At 37.9% G+C, this 18,404-nt stretch overlaps 1 protein-coding gene across 2 annotated transcripts in view; it reads right to left on the reverse strand.

Annotated features, from left to right (window-relative positions):
- Positions 1-587: 587 nt before the first annotated feature.
- The window catches only part of efna5b (ephrin-A5b), a 213,984-nt gene continuing 196,167 nt past the window's right edge, over positions 588-18,404 (reverse strand). Inside the window, exons 3-5 of one of the 2 annotated variants that reach the window (XM_060837208.1) lie at positions 8,194-8,259; positions 7,781-7,861; positions 588-3,253 (exon numbers count right to left, since the gene is read on the reverse strand). In XM_060837208.1, coding sequence (XP_060693191.1) covers positions 3,135-3,253; positions 7,781-7,861; positions 8,194-8,259 — 266 coding nt within the window. In that variant the 3' untranslated portion in view covers positions 588-3,134. The remainder of the gene's footprint in view (positions 3,254-7,780; positions 7,862-8,193; positions 8,260-18,404) is intronic. The other variant, XM_060837217.1, reaches the window with a different exon arrangement.

Raw genomic sequence — 18,404 nt, forward strand, 5'->3', positions numbered from 1 at the left:
CGATTTCGCATCGAGAACCATTACCCAACGGAAGCAGAAAGGATATTTCTACCTACATGGTCCCAACTGAATTCAAACACAGGACTCTGAGCACTCAGTTTTGTCCCCTAGCTTCTTCTTCCGAAATACTGATGTTCCAATTTTCGAACAAGTTATAATAGCACAATCGGCAAATTCACCATGACATCATATGTAACATCACTTTTAAAAGTAGAATAAGCTAGCGGCCTGATTATTTTAAAATACAGGCTCATTAAATTGTATAACCAACCATATTCCTTCTGTTTATATAACAGTTGTGTGTTATATTGTGCTGCCGTTGTTAATTAGATTAGATTACTTACAGGGTGGAAACAGGCCCTTCGGCCCAACAAGTCCACACCGACTCTCCAAAGAGCAACTCACCCAGACCCATTCCCCCACATTTACCCTTGCCCCTAACACTACGGGTAAAAACCCAACTTGCATTTTGAGTTCGCATTTCCTTTGTCCGGGACCGGAATGGTATAATTCCACCAGATCTCGGAATAAATATAACATTTATAAATGCAATGTCAAGAAAAAGACGCAGTGTGCTCTTTAAAACATATTTTCAAACGTTTAATAGCCAAAGACATTGAACATCCATACTATTTATAATGAACACCTTCAGTTTTATTTATGTATAGTTGCTCAGACACGTGTATATACAAAACAGATGTATAGAGTGGTTCCAGATGGCAGTACGCCACAGGTTTGTTTATTCTCCCCTCATAAGCAAGTCAAAATGCACTCGTCAATAAGTGCAAAGAATCTGCTTTTCAAGCGGTTCTTGAGCAGGGCAGTACAGGCACAGGACAACAATGAACTGGACTCTAATATCCAGACGCACACACAATGAGTGGCTCTAACGGAGTGTCAAGAGTAAGCTTCTAAAATAGATTTAGCGGACTCCATGAGTAACCTTCAGCATGCCAGCATTTATTAAACTGTACAGACAATGGCAGCAACGCTATTGTAAGAAGATTCGTCTCGCATCAGAGCGGTCTGGGGGCTAATGCATGGGAAAAACTTGGAGTTGCCAAATAGAACAGATTTACCCATTCACCGCTCAATGAAGGCTCCAATGAAAGCAGGGAACAGCGGATCTACGTGGAGTGAATAAAGGGGGAGTGGATTAATTTCTATGCTTCTAAAATTTATAGAACCATTTCCATTCCACATTGCAAGGTAGGTCAGTGAAGTGCGGTTGTGGTTGACAGGTATAATACACCCCTATTTGGGGCCTTGTCATGAACTGCTTCCACACAAAGGGGGGAAAAGGAACAGTAGACGAAATTTACAAAAGTATATCGACAAACGTTTGTTTTTTTTAACTCCAGTCCATACGCATGCTACAAAGATAAAGGCAAGATCTTCCCATAAAACATTCACTTCATCTCTGGGAGAGAAAGAAAACCAGGAACACAAATAGATCAACTTTCAGAATTACCAGGCCTCTTCACAAAGGGGTTTGTGACCAGAATTCTACATCGTCTCAAACATTTAGGACCAATACGTTGAATGTTAATTTTTTTTTTTGCTTCACTCTCCTCACACATAACAAGCAATTTGCAAGCTGCTCCCGTTCCTGTTCTTGCAACTTTCTGTATGTAGCGTTTGCACTTATTCGCCAAAGCAGCTCGCAGTATTGTAGCAATACATCGTCCATTCCAACACAGATGTTTGCTTAACCTGCTCAGTCAAATCCAGAAATTCTATTGTATTCAATTATAAAAGATGTAAGAATTGGAATTAATACTTTATCAAACACTATTTACAACATAGGTTGCTAATGATACAGGATTTAAACAAGTTTTTTTTTCCTTTTGCCCTCGAAGAAGGTACAAACCAATGTACTAAGCTAACACTAATGTTATAGACTATTACAGGATACATAGTATCCACTGAACAGATTGATCCTTATTTCCCTGCTTAAAAAAAGGCAACCAAAAGTGAAGAAGCAAGAAAGTGGTTGGTCGTAAATGTCCTCCATTATATTAGGGGCATCCATTTCTTGTTATAATTCTCCAGGAGTGTAAAAGTAATCATTTAATGTAGAATCCATTCTTGACTAAAATATATTGGCAACAGTCACTGTGGAACAGATTAAACTGCCAGAAATTAATAACGTCCAATAGTGAACTGTAGTCTACAGCTGCTCAGAACAAAATAATGCAATGGTTACATCACTAATAGAGTTGGATTGTAATCCAGTTTATCAGGAGAAAATGCAGTATTTTTACATTCTCAGTTCATTAACTTTTTCAATTATAGAACATAGAGTTAAAATAAACTGCAAAATTATCAGTTAAGCCCAATATCTATCCTTGTTCACATGAAAACGATCCATATTACAAATGACATCAGCATTTCTAACCTATCATTTAACCTTTATTTTTTGTTTCTCAAATAGTTCTGCAGAATGGTAGTAGCCTATGGCTAACTGCACCATCCCTCAGTTCTGTATTGCTTCCCAATTTCTTCAAAGGTTATTCTGTCTACATACACCACCTACAAAAATACTGAACCCGAACAAGGGCTCGTGAAACAGGAACTGTGTCAAAAATACAAAATATTACAGACAATGTTAGCGGCTGCATGAGCAGTGTCGCTTCAGACACGTGTTGAATTATAACTCCTGAGAGGGATGGGGTTATATCTATTCAGAATATCACCCCTCAAGTCCTGACATGGTGACTCGATGCTTTGCATGATCATCTTACGGTATTGAGTGAGAAGGTATAAATATTGCATGGAGGTATAAACCCTCTTGGGCTTCTGCTCAATATTCTTATTCTTCAGTGACTGCATCTGCCACTTCTGTTTCGCATCCGTACTTGGATGACAAGAGCTAAACCATCTAGGGGTATTTTGAAAGACAAATGTACAGGAAAATAAGAATCATTAGTCTCAAAATATAATTTGGCATTTTTGGGGGCTTATCAGTTTGGATACATCTTCCCTCTCCAATCATTCTCTACTCTCCTCATGTAAAATAAATCTTGTGTCTGGAATAAACTGAATGCTCCCCCTCCTCAACAGTGCAGTTACAGAATCCGTGTTGTTTCCTGATCCAGCCATGCTGTGTCAGAGGTTCCTTGGATTTTTGAGCACTACAATGTAGAAAGTGCCATGATAAGGATCAGCACAGTTGCCAAAATTAGCGGGGATATCCTGGGTATTTGAGCGTTGTTCTCACCACGCGATGGCTCAGCTTCATGTATGGTGTCATCTATTCAGAGAGAACAAACACAGGAAGCGATGCTGTTACATAAAATGACATCAGAAAGAATGATCCGCAGTACTTTAATTACAATTATACATCAGCCAAGCTCCTCAGGCTTGTTCCATGCTAGTGAGACAATCTGCACTGCGTTTCAAATTTCTAATTTCTTTTAATTTGGAAAGATTTTCATTAACTATGCTTTGTAGAAAACCAATGAAAAACAAAAGCAATGGTAGGTAAGAAGCACTGATGAACTTTTAATATTTTAAATAAAGCATACATTTCAGTCTATAAAATCATGAGCTGAGATTTTTAATGCCTGGGAGCTGTTCTGTCAATATCTGGGCAGTTTGTTCAATTTATATTAAGCAATTTCATGCACCACATCTACTGTTGGCTTTCTCATTAAAATATTTGGAAAGATTTTAGTATTGACTGGAGTACATTTTCCTGACAAAATGAAATGAAATATGACCACTCAGGAAGATTTTAGATTAAAACAATTTGAAGGCATTTAAAATAATTCAGATCCAGCCACTTATGAGTTTTTTCACTTTGCAAAAATATTTATTCAACCGCATTAGAAAACCAACAGAACATGTCATCAATTAACATTCACAATTAACTTTATTTGGTATCCAGACAAAGTGACAACTGAATGGCACAGTGAGTATATCTACAAACTCAGATTGAATGGAGAAATGAGGGAATAATGTAAATATTTTCCACTTGATCCACAGAATACAAAAGTTAAATTGCTGGTTGTTGATTATTTCAAAAATCTGATTCCACTGCTGTCTCTGGAACTGGAACCCACAAAGTTAGCATGTGATCTATTCGCTGTTTTGTCTCTGAGTTACAATTTTTTTTATATCAAAGAGGAGGGACTGTTTCCATTCTTCCTTTTATAAACATGGTCATTGAAAACCTTTAGATACAGAAATTTAGTACCTTTTCCATTCCCTGAACAATGGAATCTTTATCAAAGATTTTTAAGGTCTTTAAGTCTGTTTGTTATAATCAGTATTTTGCATTTGCCCAACAGTAAAAACACACAGAATACTTCCAAACTGCATAATTTTAAAATATTATCCTTTCTGGGTAAAATTGTTTCCACATTTGAGTGGAGAGATACTTGCAAGTCATTTTCTATGATTTCTAGTGCTAGTAACACTGTAAACATGTTCTTTCATTTTTTTCTGTTTCAGAAATAGCAAGCAGAAAATGTTTTCTCCTACCACTTATGATGTTATTAACAAAAGCTAGGAGGAGAAATCCACTGTCACCTTTTTCAAAACATTAACCAGGGGACCACAATTCAACAGTTCAACTTTTGGTATACAAGGCTTTGAATTTATGAATCTACTTCTGTCATTTCTACTTTGTACAGGAAATGCTACATATTTGCTATTATATGGAACACCTTTTCACTCTGAGCGGTGTGTAACCTTGGCACTCTCTTTGCTTTTGACCAAAATGTGACAGAATTTCTTTACTGCAGAACTGTGAAGTCAAAACTCTCTCTTACTTGACATCTAATATTTTCACATCCCATTTTCCCAATGTCCATCATTTTTTTTCTACCCACCAAATTATTTTCAAAATGATCTTCAAAACCTCCATAAATTAACTTCAGTCTATCTGGAAAATACTCCGACATGCTTATTTTCAGATTACCCTCATTGTTCCTCTCACTATTGTTTGTTCCTCATTCTCTGATTCACTAGCTGAGGTTGATTTTTCATCCATGTTGTCCTTGCTCCCTGGAACTTCTTTCTAAAATCATTTTGTCTTACTACTTTACCTTCTGCTTTCAAAACCTGCCCAAGCTTTTGGCATCTTTTCCCTACATCCCCTCACTCATGTTGAACATCCATCCATCCTCAAGAAAATACACTTAGATATTCAATTGCACTGTATACACCCAAGTGGTTGCAGCGGTAGTAAAAGACACAAGGACTTTCTATTCAAATTAGACCAATTGCTGGGGATAGAAAGCTTTGCCAAGGAATCCCTAATAAATGGGTTGATTTTCTTTCTGTAATATCAATGTAAACTTAAGCACTAAATCTGTCACTGATGTGCAATCTCAGTGAAAATGTTCTACTTGCTTTTTGTAGCATTGACTCAAATTCATTTACTGCCCGCTTTTAATTTGAGGGGACTTTCCAGCCTCTGTAGACTTAGGAGGAATTTTATGCCTAATTGGCACACCAGTTATTTCCCTGAGAAATGCAGATTCTTCTGCATTTTGATTTTATAATTTCTTCATGGAAATAGGCCACATTACTGGGATGAAAGCCCATTGTTGAAAGATGCATGGATCTAAATAAGGTTACAACTTTGATGTCCTTGTGATCCTTGCAGGGTATGACATTGCAGAATTGTTACTTTAAATTATTTTGCCTGGGTGCCCTCTATTTTGAGGATGGAGTTAAGTTTCAAGTAACAAACAATTGATGTGAAAAATTAAACGTAAAGAATGAAATAAAGAAAATTTTAAAATGTCTAAATCTGTTCAGTGTAAAGATCATAAAAGTTTGAGCACCATAATGCTGACTTAGCCAATCTCAGATGATGAATGCAGAAATAGCATTAATTGGCTATCATTCTGGTGTGAAGTAAAAGGAGTAGAAAGGAAAGAATGAAAATATTAGCCAGGTTTACTGTTCTGATCATAATTCAACAATTGTGTCTAATTTATGGATGCTTGAATTCTAAGTGAGAACAAGTTGGATTAGACTGTTATATTTTCCAGATTTGGACAGTCCACTAGCACTCAGTATTGAGATCACATACAAGTGCATTATCTTGTTGAGATATGAAAAGGGCACCTCTACAACATAGTGGGAGAATTGAAGACGACAGAAACTATAGAAAGTAGAAATTGCAATGAGATACAAATAGCGACAGCCCCTTCACTGACTTTCTCAGAACAAAGACTAATAGATGTTGTTGCAAAATCAAATTTCATGGTTTCCAATTAGCATTGCTTTAATTTTATAATCAGGCAAGAATCTCTGTTCCCTTAGGATGTCTTCTGTTGGTATCACTGAAGTGCAATGGAAACAAATTGCCAATAGATACAGATCTCAAACTTTCAAAATAAATTTCCTTAGGATCATAACTCTCAGAAGATAAGTGAAGCCATAGGTAATGATACTTAGGAGTCAGCCTTTGCTCATTTGGTAGCCCACTTGTTTCTGAGATGTTTGGTTATTAGCTAAAGCTGCAGTAGAAATTTTGTCACATATACTAGCCATCAAATCAGTTTGTAATTGGGCGATTGCTGGATAGTAGAAGATGTTTTCTTGCAGAGTGAATGTTAAATTGAGGGGCCATGTGGTTGGATGGAAAATATAGCACGATTCTAAGAAAATCAGGTGAGCGCTCCTAGATTCTAGGTTAGCATCTTTGCTGAAACAGATAATCTGGTCGTTTATATCATTGCTGTTTGTGAACCTCTGCTGTGCACAAATTTGAGAGTCAATTTTCTTCATCAGAACGGGGCGCACATTACAAAAAGTACTTATTTGACTGTAAATCATGAACTGCATTATGTTAATACAATCTCTTCCTTTGACAGGAAAATCATGTGAGTTAATGCAGAATATGCTTCCATTGATCTGGACTAAATCCAAACCTAGAATCCAAGGGTGAAAGGTGAATGTTCTAATTCACTGTGCCGCTCAGATTTTCACAATAATGAAATGAACAGCAATATTGAGTTGCATCAATTTTCACGTTAGGCTTGTTAAAATATTGGCAGCAGCAGTGAGTTACTAACATGATTAAAAATACTCAGAGACACAAATGGTGGTGGCAGAGTTTAATGAAAAGGACAACATTAAAAATACAGAGAGACACATGTCTGGACATTGCTGTTCAAGGCAGTAATGCTGGCAGACAACAGCCTAGGTTCTACTAAATTGAGGGAGCCATTTGTCACAAAGTGACTATTTTCAAATGTCATGGACAGAACTCTTGAAATACATGAGAACTGCAACCCCTTTCAAATTTGGAATAATCCCTTCCCTCCCATTTATTAATTACATAATTAGTTAATTGCATGCTTCTATTTTTGTAAATCGTTAGGCAGTTTTATTGTAGCACTAAAATGATTGATTAATTTAACTAATTTCTTATTAAGGCAATCTTTTTTGCAAAGCAATTGCAACAAAGCAGTTATAAAGACAATGGGACAATACATCTCCTGGATATACTGTCTCACTAAATTTGTATTAAGCAGAATATCCAGCACTGCATGGAATCAACTGACCTTCATTTTATCTCACATGCCTTTAGCTGACGGCAATGATAAAAATCTGGCACACCATGCAAAAGTTTTTGCATCATTCTGTTCCAATATATACAGAAGAAAATTAGCAATGAGGCCACCACCAAAAAAAAAGCAGGGTGAACAAGCTTTCAACATTGAACCCATGCAGGGCATGCAAACTGTGATGGAGGGTCAAGAACAAAGGTGGGATGGGAACAGACGCACTTGTTAGAAGATTCTCTAAGCATACTAACCTGCTGGTTCTAATGAACTGTCTACTCTGTCGTTAGCACCGAAAACACTTTCATGTACACCTACAGTTTTCGAACAGCTGTCTATAACAAAAATAGAAATAATAGCCAATATGTTAGTGTGACATTTTTCCCTGCTTTTTCTTTTTTTTTCAAATTGTTGCACATTGTGCACATGTCAAAAGTGCTGTTGAACTTGTCCATTTGTTTTAACCATGGAAAATTTGCAGAAACAACAAGTTAGCAACTGCCATAAAAGCTTGGTGAAGAAATGTAAGAAGAAAAATGAAAACAAAATGCAATGTACAGAACAGGTACCGCACAAGATAAACACAGAAAGATTTTTTTTTAAAACCAGTGTTTATGAGAAGGCATGCGCTAAAGCCACCCTTTGCAACCCTGTCAAAGGAACTTACTTGATGGTCGCACGAGAACTTTCAATTTTAAACAAGTCTTCTTTCCATTATCTGGGATAGCTGAAGCTGTGAAGTGTGAAGAGAAATCATTTTAAGACTCTGCAATATTAATAAACAGCATCGTTTTTTAGTAACAAGTCAAAACATGTCTGAAACCTGATGTGGAGCCAATATAAAAATAAATTAGTGCATTGTGGTCTGAGAAGAGGATTTCACATTTGTAAGTGTCATTTTACACCAGTACTGAATCTAGCATATTGCTGAAGGCAATATGTAAAGTACTTAAAAATATTTTCAACTTGAAGGCAAAAATTTAATGTCGTGCCATTACAGACAAAGATAATATTGAATATTTTGCCAGGTCTAAACCACAAAATTGATCATTATCTTAATGGTACAATTTCAAAAAAGGATTCAGGGGTGAGGTTGTTTGATTAAGTTTTGATTTTCCTCCTCCCTACAATTGTCAGCCAGTCCAGCTAAACACTTTGAAATGTGTAACAAATTTGCTGGAGCATAACAGTCTGGTTGAAAGCTCCCACTAAATCACAGCTAAGAGCTGCCACCCCTATCACTAAATTAAAGCATAGAACATGCTATTAGGTCAAAGCTTGAGGTCTGTGGTCACAGGCAGGAAATGACCACTTTCGTACTTTCCTGCGGGTCCCACTGTCCCTATGTTACAAGTGATGCTGTGTAAAGCACTGAGACTATTTACTTGTCCACAGGAAATCTAATAAAAGAGAACTTTCACAAATCCTGGGCACAAGCTAGACAAGGCATGATGTTTTCTGCATCATTCATACAGCCCTTGTCTAGCTTCCTTGAGAAAAGTTAACTTATAAATAGTTTAAAGAGAAAACAAAACAAGTTAATAAAAAGAAAACAAAATAGAAAGAAATGCAGGCAGAAAAATTACGTTAAAATATACCATAATAAAGTGATAGTGAAGAGGCTATCATGTTGGCAGTAGTACAAAGGCAAAATTCTGTGGGTATTAGGAAATTTGAAGTCAAACAGCAAATTCTGGAAACATCTCAGCCGATTGATCTGGAACACTAGGCAGGAAATTAAGGGATGGAAGAAGACTACTCACTCCCTGGAAGGAAAGTCAGCAGCAAGTTGACAGACCAGAAAGAAGCTTACCCACAGTTGTAGCATGTTATAGGCAGGCTATATGTTTAATTGAAGCAGACATTGCTGGAGAAACTTAGCAGGTCTGACAGCATCTTTCAGGAAAAAGCAGAATTAATGTTTCAAGTCCAGTCTGAAAAAGGATCACTGGTCCTGAAATGTTAATCCTGATTACTCTCCAAAGATGCTGTCTAACTTGCTGAGTTTATCCAGCAGTTTCCTGCGTCCACAGTTCTTGGTTTTGTTTTACACTGCTCCATTGTTGGACTTCTATCCTTCACCTTTGGGAACAGCTGGATAATTAGGTTAGCCTAAAGTTCTATCAGCCCTAGAAGAGCCAAAGCTCAGCTATGAGTGCTGTTGGGACTCCAGACAGAGGATTAAACATCATAGTTAACCTAAGAAAGTAAATTACAGGACTTTAGGGTTAGAAGGACTCCCAGAGTCAATAGAGGATGTCCAAGTTTGGATTGGTTGACAGATAGCAGAGAAGGAAAAGTTAAAGTTTGGAGCCCAGTATAATTTCTTCAGAATAGATCAGAATGAGTCAGACCCAACTCAATCTATTTCTTTCTCCACAGATGCTGAGTTTCTCCAGCATGCTCTGTCTTTGATTCAGTTTGAGTATCCACAGTATTTGCCTTTATTATAGAAGTACATGCGTGCATGTGTGTGTCTGTGCGTGTGCGTGTGCGTGTGTGTGTGTGCATGTTTGCATCCAGTGAATGCACAGCACCTCCTGAATGAAATGCTTTCCTTCCTTCCCATCTTTTACGTGTACCCTTTCCCACTCTACTTAATGCCAGTCCCATTTTGGCATGGGCAGCGTATTATCAAGACTAATTGCAATTTTAATAAGCTCAATTAACCTGTTATTACCTGTTGACAGATTGTTGATGGGCTATTGACCCCACCACCTACTTATCCTCTATGAAGGGGGCCAGTTCAAGGTGATAGGAAGGTGGTGGGTTCACTGTCAAACTGATATTACATGCCCCATGTCAAAAACATCACCAGCAGGTGGCATGTAATATCCAACTCAGCTTGTTGACAAATACAGCCTCACCTGCTAGCTGTTTCCAGCATTTCCTGACTCAATGGTGGTAATTAAACCAGGCCAAGCTGTTGCCTGAACAGTTTGCAGCAACTGTTAAAAGTTGCAAAAAAAGTTAACAATTATATTTTATGACAATTTAATTATGACAGTAGCTTCTGTGTGAAGAACACACAGCTGGAGTTGTCCAAAGATATCACTGTAAAACTTGAAGACTGTTCTGCTATCTCAAATAGTCCAAATTGGCCACTCCGTTTTCAAGCAGCAAAATACTCCTGGTTATTTCCTTTTCTCAAAAGAGCAATGTCGGTTAGTGAGAAACTGCAAGACAACCATGCAACAGAAACACTCAAAAAGTTAGGGCTATGAGAATTTAAGAAAAAGTAAATCAGAAGCAAAATAAAAGTGTATGCATGAAACAGCTAGTCTTATGTTAAGGGCTGGAATGAAGCAAACACAGCTGTTACTGTCGTGCTGTGGGCAGGAATGAGACCGAAAGACATTGGAACTAAACTAGCCAGACATACAGATTAAAGTAGTTAATATAATACAGTTAAACCATTCATAAATTAGTCACATCACCAGTGCTGAAGAGTCAGAAGTTGCTAAAATCTTGGCTGCTTTCATACAGAACTTAAATACAATCACAAAAGCAGTGTAGAAGCTGAAAGTTACAATCATAATGATGTCACAGTGGGCTGCTGCTCCTCGGATGCTGCCTGAACTGCTGTGTTCTTCCAGCACCATTAATCCAAGAAATGTATTTAAAAGGAAGCAGCTACATTTCTAAATGCTTTTGATGAGAGAATGGATCAACTGATTTTGTAAGGACCCATTAACTTGGTCCGTGGAGAGATTCGACTTTGTACAGAAAGAAGCACAAGTCGTCAATGTCAACTCTGAACAATGAAAATCCAAATGAAAGTTGTTCCCTCAATTCTTTTTAATTCCTGTCTCACCTTTGAGGACTAACCACGCTAGTCATGACTTTAAATGTTTCCTTCAATTTGGCACTGACTAGCCAACTGTAAGTTTTGCAACTACAACAGTGTTTTTAAAAGCAAGTTACAAAGTGCTCTGGAGGCAGTGTAAATACTTGGCTTGGTTCAAATGGGCATTTAGAAAAGCAAATATATTTAATATTCAAGCAATAAGTCACCAAGGATCTGATTAACCAAGCAAAGTGAATGAATATGACAGCAGTGCATAATTTGAAGCTTTGAGGATAATGTTCTTTTGATTATGGTAGTATTCTGCCAAAAACATAATGACAATCAAAATCTCTTGGAAATTCTATGAGCATTTACTGACTTATCTTGCAATACATAGGTGTTCCTCAAGGCACAGCAAACCAGGGCTCCATACAGCTTAACCTGTTTGTCCATCATCAGTAACACATTAAAGACTGTCATGTTTCCAGTGAAACGTCCAGAATAGGTGTCAGAGTATTACTTAGGTAGAGAGTGGTATAACTATTCTCCAAGTCAGAGAACAAGAACAGCAATTACCAAACTTGAACACATGAATTCACATAACTTTGAAAAAAAAATCACACTCATCTATGCCTTAGTAATATACCATTGCATGTGCAATGAAGACTATCACCCATACCATTCACTCTCCCCCATCATACATATCAACTGTGCCTTTCCTCAGGGAAAGAATGGATTGGTTATTTGCCAGAATAATTTAAGTCACACTGGCAATTTTAAACTAGCTTCAGGTGGTGGGAATTCCTGCAGTGCATTATAACTAGAGTGAAAACAACATTGTTCAAACTGACAGTTTGACTGTGTTGTAATATTACAAATATATATGACGCAATCTCCAATTAGTATTCGCAGGTATTAAATGTTCCTGTGACAACAGGAAACACTACATATTGATAGCTGACTTGGCTCTTATTTATGGGTTTATTCAAGTGTAGAATCATTTTGACTGACTCTGCAGAATAAAATTTGCCTGCAGCAGGAAGTTGCAGACCAAAAGGATAGGTTAAGTGGGCAAAATCTGTCAAATGGAATATAATATGGGAAAATATGAAGTTAGAGTATGCATTAAACAACGAATAACAGGAGAGTTCCAAGATGCACAGGGATCGAGATGTCCTAGTGCATAAGTCACAAAAGGTTAGTTTTCATGTACAGCAAGTAGTTAAGACGACTACAGGAATTTTTTTTAATAGATAGAACATAAAAGTAAGGATGTTATGCATCAGTTATAAAAGGCATTAGTGAGACCGTATCTTGAGAAATGAGCGCAGTCTTTGTTTCCGTATTTATGGAAAGCTGCAAATGTGTTGTCAAAGAAAGCTAGGAGAAAGTGAGGAGATCAGAGCTGAAAATGTGTTGCTGGAAAAGCGCAGCAGGTCAGACAGCATCCAAGGAACAGGAGAATCGACGTTTCGGGTATGAGCCCTTCTTCAGGAAACGTCCGAAACGTCAATTCTCCGGCTCCTTGGATGCTGCCTGACCTGTCAAAGAAAGCTTACTAGATTGATTTCTGGAATGAACAAATTGTCTTACGAGGGAAAAGTGGACAGACTGGATTAGTTTCCACTAGAGTTTAGAAGAATGAGGGTGGTCTTGATTGAAGCATACAAAATCCTGAATGATCTTGACTAGGTGGATATGGAAAGGATCTTTCCTCTTGTCAGTGAATCCAGAATAAGAAGGTTCTTTATAAAAATTAACAGTCACCCTTTATGAACAGAGATGAGGAGAAAATATTTTGTCTGAGGACTTGTGACTTTGGAACTCTCTGTCCCAGATGTCGCTGGAAACAGGGTCACTGAATATTTTTAAAACCAAGGTGGATAGATTCTTGTTATGCAGAAGAATCAAATATTATCAGGAGTAAATGAAAATGTGGAACTTGAAATACAAACAGGCCAGCCACAATCCTATTGAACGGTGAAGCAGGTTCGAGGGGACAAACTACCTACTTCTACTCCCAACTCCAGTGTATGTATGTTCAAAGACCTTCTCAGAGCCTACCATGAAACTGTTTCACATTCAAATCCTTCTCTTCTTTGTGAAATGCCTTCAAATATTTTTTCTCCCTTAGCACCTTCATACATTCTATGATGTTGCTGTTTATTTTATGGTTATCAGGCTGAGTGCTGTAGGGGTGTGTGCACGTGTGTGTGTGTGTGCAAGCTCGTGTGTGTGCGAACACGCATTCGTTTGGGATCTTTCCTGCATTTCTGCAGAAACTTGATGTCTGTGTCGACACATACACACACACTCGACAGACCCGTACACTCATGCAGACTCACTCTCATACACAAGCTCTCTCTCTTACACTGCGGCACGGTGGCACAGTGGTTAGCACTGCTGCCTCACAGCGCCAGAGACCTGGGTTCAATTCCCGCCTCGGGAGACTGTCTGTGTGGAGTTTGCACGTTCTCCCCGTGTCTGCGTGGGTTTCCTCCGGGTGCTCCGGTTTCCTCCCACAGTCCAAAGAGCGGGTCAGGTGAATTGGCCATGCTAAATTGCCTGTAGTGTTAGGTAAGGGGTAAATGTAGGGGTATGGGTGGGCTACGCTTCGGCGGGTCGGTGTGGACTTGTTGGGCCGAAGGGCCTGTTTCCACACTGTAATGTAATCTAATCTAATCACTCACACGCACCCTCTCACAGACTTATACCCCTTTATATTCACTCTCACACATATACATACACATGATGTATATGTTTGTATGTGAATTTGTACTTGCAGAATTACATTTTATTTTGCTCAAAAACTGCATGAATCCATGTAAGATTCCGTAAATCCCATTTTTAAAAATAGAATCAGTCTGAACATTGGGGCACCTCAGACCTTCAATACATTATCTGAGCTGACATGTCAGCTATTGTTAAAGTTCATTTGAGAATGTAACTTTAAAAAAACATTCTGGGATTTACATGTTAAAGAACTGAAACCAACACGGTTATTCTAAAAGACGAGAGACTTAACAAACAATCCAGGTCTTTTTCAATATATAATTTCAATTATATCACACTGTAAACTTTTGCTATAAATTCTGTGTCCTATGATCTTATGCTCTACAACCACCTGATGAAGGAGCAGTACTCCGAAAACTAGTGCTTCAAAGTAAGCCCTGTTGTGTGATTTTATAAAAAATTGGGACTAGATTAGTTAGGATATCTGGTCGGCATGGACGAGTTGGATTGACGGGTCTGTTTCCATGCTGTACATCTCTATGTGGTATCTGTCCTCCCTTTTTTACAGAAAATATTTGTGATTCCCCATTTATTCACCATGGCCTGGAACTGATCTAGCACACTACAACCTTGACAGCAGCACGGAGCAGAGCTTTGTGTCCCTAGAGAGTTAACCTTAGCTACTTGAAACAGGAGTGGGTGCAAAACCAGAAAGCCTATGCAAACTGTGGGCTGAGTTGAAAAGTAATTTTGCAAGCCAAAGCTCCAACATATACTTCTACCCTCACAACTACAGCATACGAAACAAGGGAATGTCATAGATGGTAGCAAGGGCTACAGCTTCACACATTACTTTATGCAAATGATATGACAAGCATTGCATTTAAATGTCAGATGTTCAGACTGTTTATTGTTGCCTTTTATGAGATGGTGCTAGTTTTTACAACAAGCTTTGCAGTTTTCCTGATTTTGCAGTTTGGTATGTGTGCAAAATTCTTTCAAATCTTAACTTTAACCACAGAAGAAACCACAACTCCAACTTCACTAACCCTAACCCTAACCTCTACTGCACCAATGTAATTTTTTTTCCACCTCTCACACAAGCTAACCTTATGTTCCATCTGAATGAGATAAGTAATTCATGGTAAATTAAATGGGCACTGGGTAGTAGGACTGTGGGTTTGTATCTGTTTCACATTACAGAAACCCACTTGATTTGGACCTTGCAACTTTGGCAAGGAAGAGAGACTGGGCTGAATTCAAATCAAGGTTTTGAGATTAAAAGGACAATGTATTAACATGTAGCACGCTCAGACTCGCCTTTTCTCTTGTTATTGTAGTTGAAATGCTACAATGTGGCTGGAATGCACTGGCGTTTAATTTCCCAGATTCATTGGTCAAAAATGGTTTAAAAAATCCCCATTGTCACACAGGAACCTGGGTAAATCTCAAGACAGATTTAGCAATAAATTAATCCAGTGATAGTATAATTTTAAAACAAGTGAAATCTGCATAGATTAGGAAGTGCTCTGACTTTCAGGGAGGATCTAAAATCTGATAACTGAACATTTTGAATCTTGGTCACAACGAAGAGCAGAATATCTAATTTCCTTCATTCACATGGTAATTACCAAAGACAGATGCATATTGTCATAACTAATCTACTTCTTAAATCACACTGGTACAGATTTAGACACAAAAACAGGAATGTCAATATATACTACATATGCAAGTATACATGCACACTCTCACATCTCAAGTACACACACAATTTTGCAAACAAATAGTCTACTTCAGATAATTCACAGTGAGAAACTAAGCTGAACAAGCCAGTAAGGTCCTAACGTTGATCTCTTAACCTTTTTTTTGATAGGTATTTTTATTGAAGAAAAATACATTTTTAATATCATATTATTACAATTATCTATACAATTAGATATTAAATAAATAATGGCCAAAACACTCAGCTAACTACTAATCTAACCTATAACTAACCAGAACGTATAATGAAATATCTTACATTACTTAAAAGGAAAAAAAACATAATAACTCAATAATGAGGTACATGCTCAGAACGAATTAACATTAAGTCATATTAAAACCCATAACCGTATGGGATTCTTCCCCCCGGGAGCCCCGGACCAGCCATTACCCTTAACAAGTTACATGACCTTAGCCAGAGCAATACAAAAATCTGTACACTTGCTATTAATACCTTGGGCTACATAGTGGAAAACATACTATTGTTTTCGTTCCTGACCCTGGACCAATGGAGCCTGCTTGACTTGCATTTACAAGTTAGCTATAACCTAGGGCAGCAAACCTGATTTGGGTGGAAAGCAAGAAAAGAATAGGAGTTTAGAGTGGCAGGGTGGGGGAACTGAGTCATGAGGGAGGCTAGAATATAGAGCCTGATCTCTGGCTTCAGGTTCTGGTCAGATGACATGGTGCTATTCTATCTAATTCCCATCTCCAAAAGTGATGGGACAGGTAGGTAAGGGTAAAAAGTTGGTGGAAGATGCAAGTTGTTTGACAACCTGTTCAGTAAATTCATCTTATTATGTTCTTCAAAGTCTTCAGCTGAACAGAGGCCATTCAAGGTATGTTGCACGTCCCATTGAGGCCTGAAAAGACATCCAACTTTTTCTGGAGTACGAGATTCAGTCCTGGAGAAGGTGAATGCCTTCACCAGCTGGAGATGAAGATCTTGAAGAATTCTTTGTGCTTGACCAGTTTGGGCCAGAAGATTCAGCTCCAGCTTCCAAGTGTAAATGAGCCATCCTAAATATGTTAATGATACTCTCCTTTCAATTTTGTTGGAGGCCATGGTAGTGGCTCTGCACTGTTACACAGGGGCTAGCACAATTGGATCCTGGGAGATTTTTCAGTCCCCTGCTTTACTGCTGTTTTGTTGTTTCAGGAAAGTACACTGAAAGGACTTGAACTTAAAAGGAAAATAAAGCAGTGAGAATTGTGTTAATTGTCTGCATAGCCTGAATTTAGTGCAAAGCTGGAGTAAACACAAACATTGAAGTACCAAATAATGCAGAAGCATGTGGAAATAAGTATATCAACAAGCACATTACCCATGTAATTTGCCTGCTTCTGCAAAGAACTCTCCTTTTAACCACAATCACAATCAGATAATTGTATCTTGGCAGTTGTCACTGTACATCTGAGTCTTAAATGTTTATATTAATGTAATACCATGGGGAATTTACACAAGATACTTTCATACAAAGAAGATCCAGACATGTAAAAAGGTTAAGGAACTACAATACCATTTTATAGGCTTCAGGTGATTTTTCCCAGTTTGTAGTGTGCAGAAGCATGCAGAATTCTAACACCACAGCTTGGCCAAACTCAATTTATTTCCAGGAGCTGGAATGAAACCATTCAAGCCAACTCTGGTATTTAATAAGCTCATGGCTGATCTGATTGTGGCCTCAACTCTGTTTGCTTGTCAAACCTCGATACCATTTGACTCCTTTACAATCAGGAATCTATCAAACTCAGTCCTCAAAATATTCAATGGTCCTGACTCCATTGCTCTGAGGAAGAGAAATCTGCAGACCACTGACTCACAGAAGAAAAACAATCCTTCTCACCCCCCATCTCAAAAAGCAAACTCTTTATTTTCAAACTGTGTTCCCTCGCTCTATTTTCTCCAGAGGAAGAAAACATATTCTCAGCATCTACTCTGTCAAGTCCACTCAGGAAGTTGTATATTTCAAGAAGAACACTCACTCATTATACTGAATTACAATGAAACAGGTCCAACTTATTCAATGTTTCCTCATAAGATAAATCCTTCATTATTGAAATCAGTTGTATGAACCTTCTCTGAATTGCTTATTTAAATATATCCTATTTTAAGAGAGCAAAGCTTTGCACAGTACTCTAGATGTGGTTTCATTTCAGCCTCATATAATTAGAACAAAGCCTCTCTACTTCATGTTTCATTCCTTTCACAATAAATAACATTCTCCTGTCACAGAATACCAGCATTAGTGATTCATACACCAGGACACTCAGATCCCTCTGTATCACCGAGTTCTGCCATCTCTCTCCATTTCAATAATATAGTACTTTTAAACTCTTCTTGCCATATTGGACAACCTCACATCTTCACACATTATATTTCGTTTGCCAAATTTTTCATCACTCAATTAAACCTCTTTATATTCTACACAATGGAAGTATCACACCCAATGAAGCAACTCTATTTTAAATATGCATGCATTAGGGTCTGTAGTACTTGTAAAATGCAGTAAGCTGCACCGAGTATGTGTGTATGTGTGAGTGAACAAGTGTGCGTGAACGAGTACATGTGAGCGAGTAACTGTCTGAAAGAGCAC

Source organism: Hemiscyllium ocellatum, chromosome 2 (assembly GCF_020745735.1).
Source record: "Hemiscyllium ocellatum isolate sHemOce1 chromosome 2, sHemOce1.pat.X.cur, whole genome shotgun sequence".
Taxonomy (NCBI): domain Eukaryota; kingdom Metazoa; phylum Chordata; class Chondrichthyes; order Orectolobiformes; family Hemiscylliidae; genus Hemiscyllium; species Hemiscyllium ocellatum.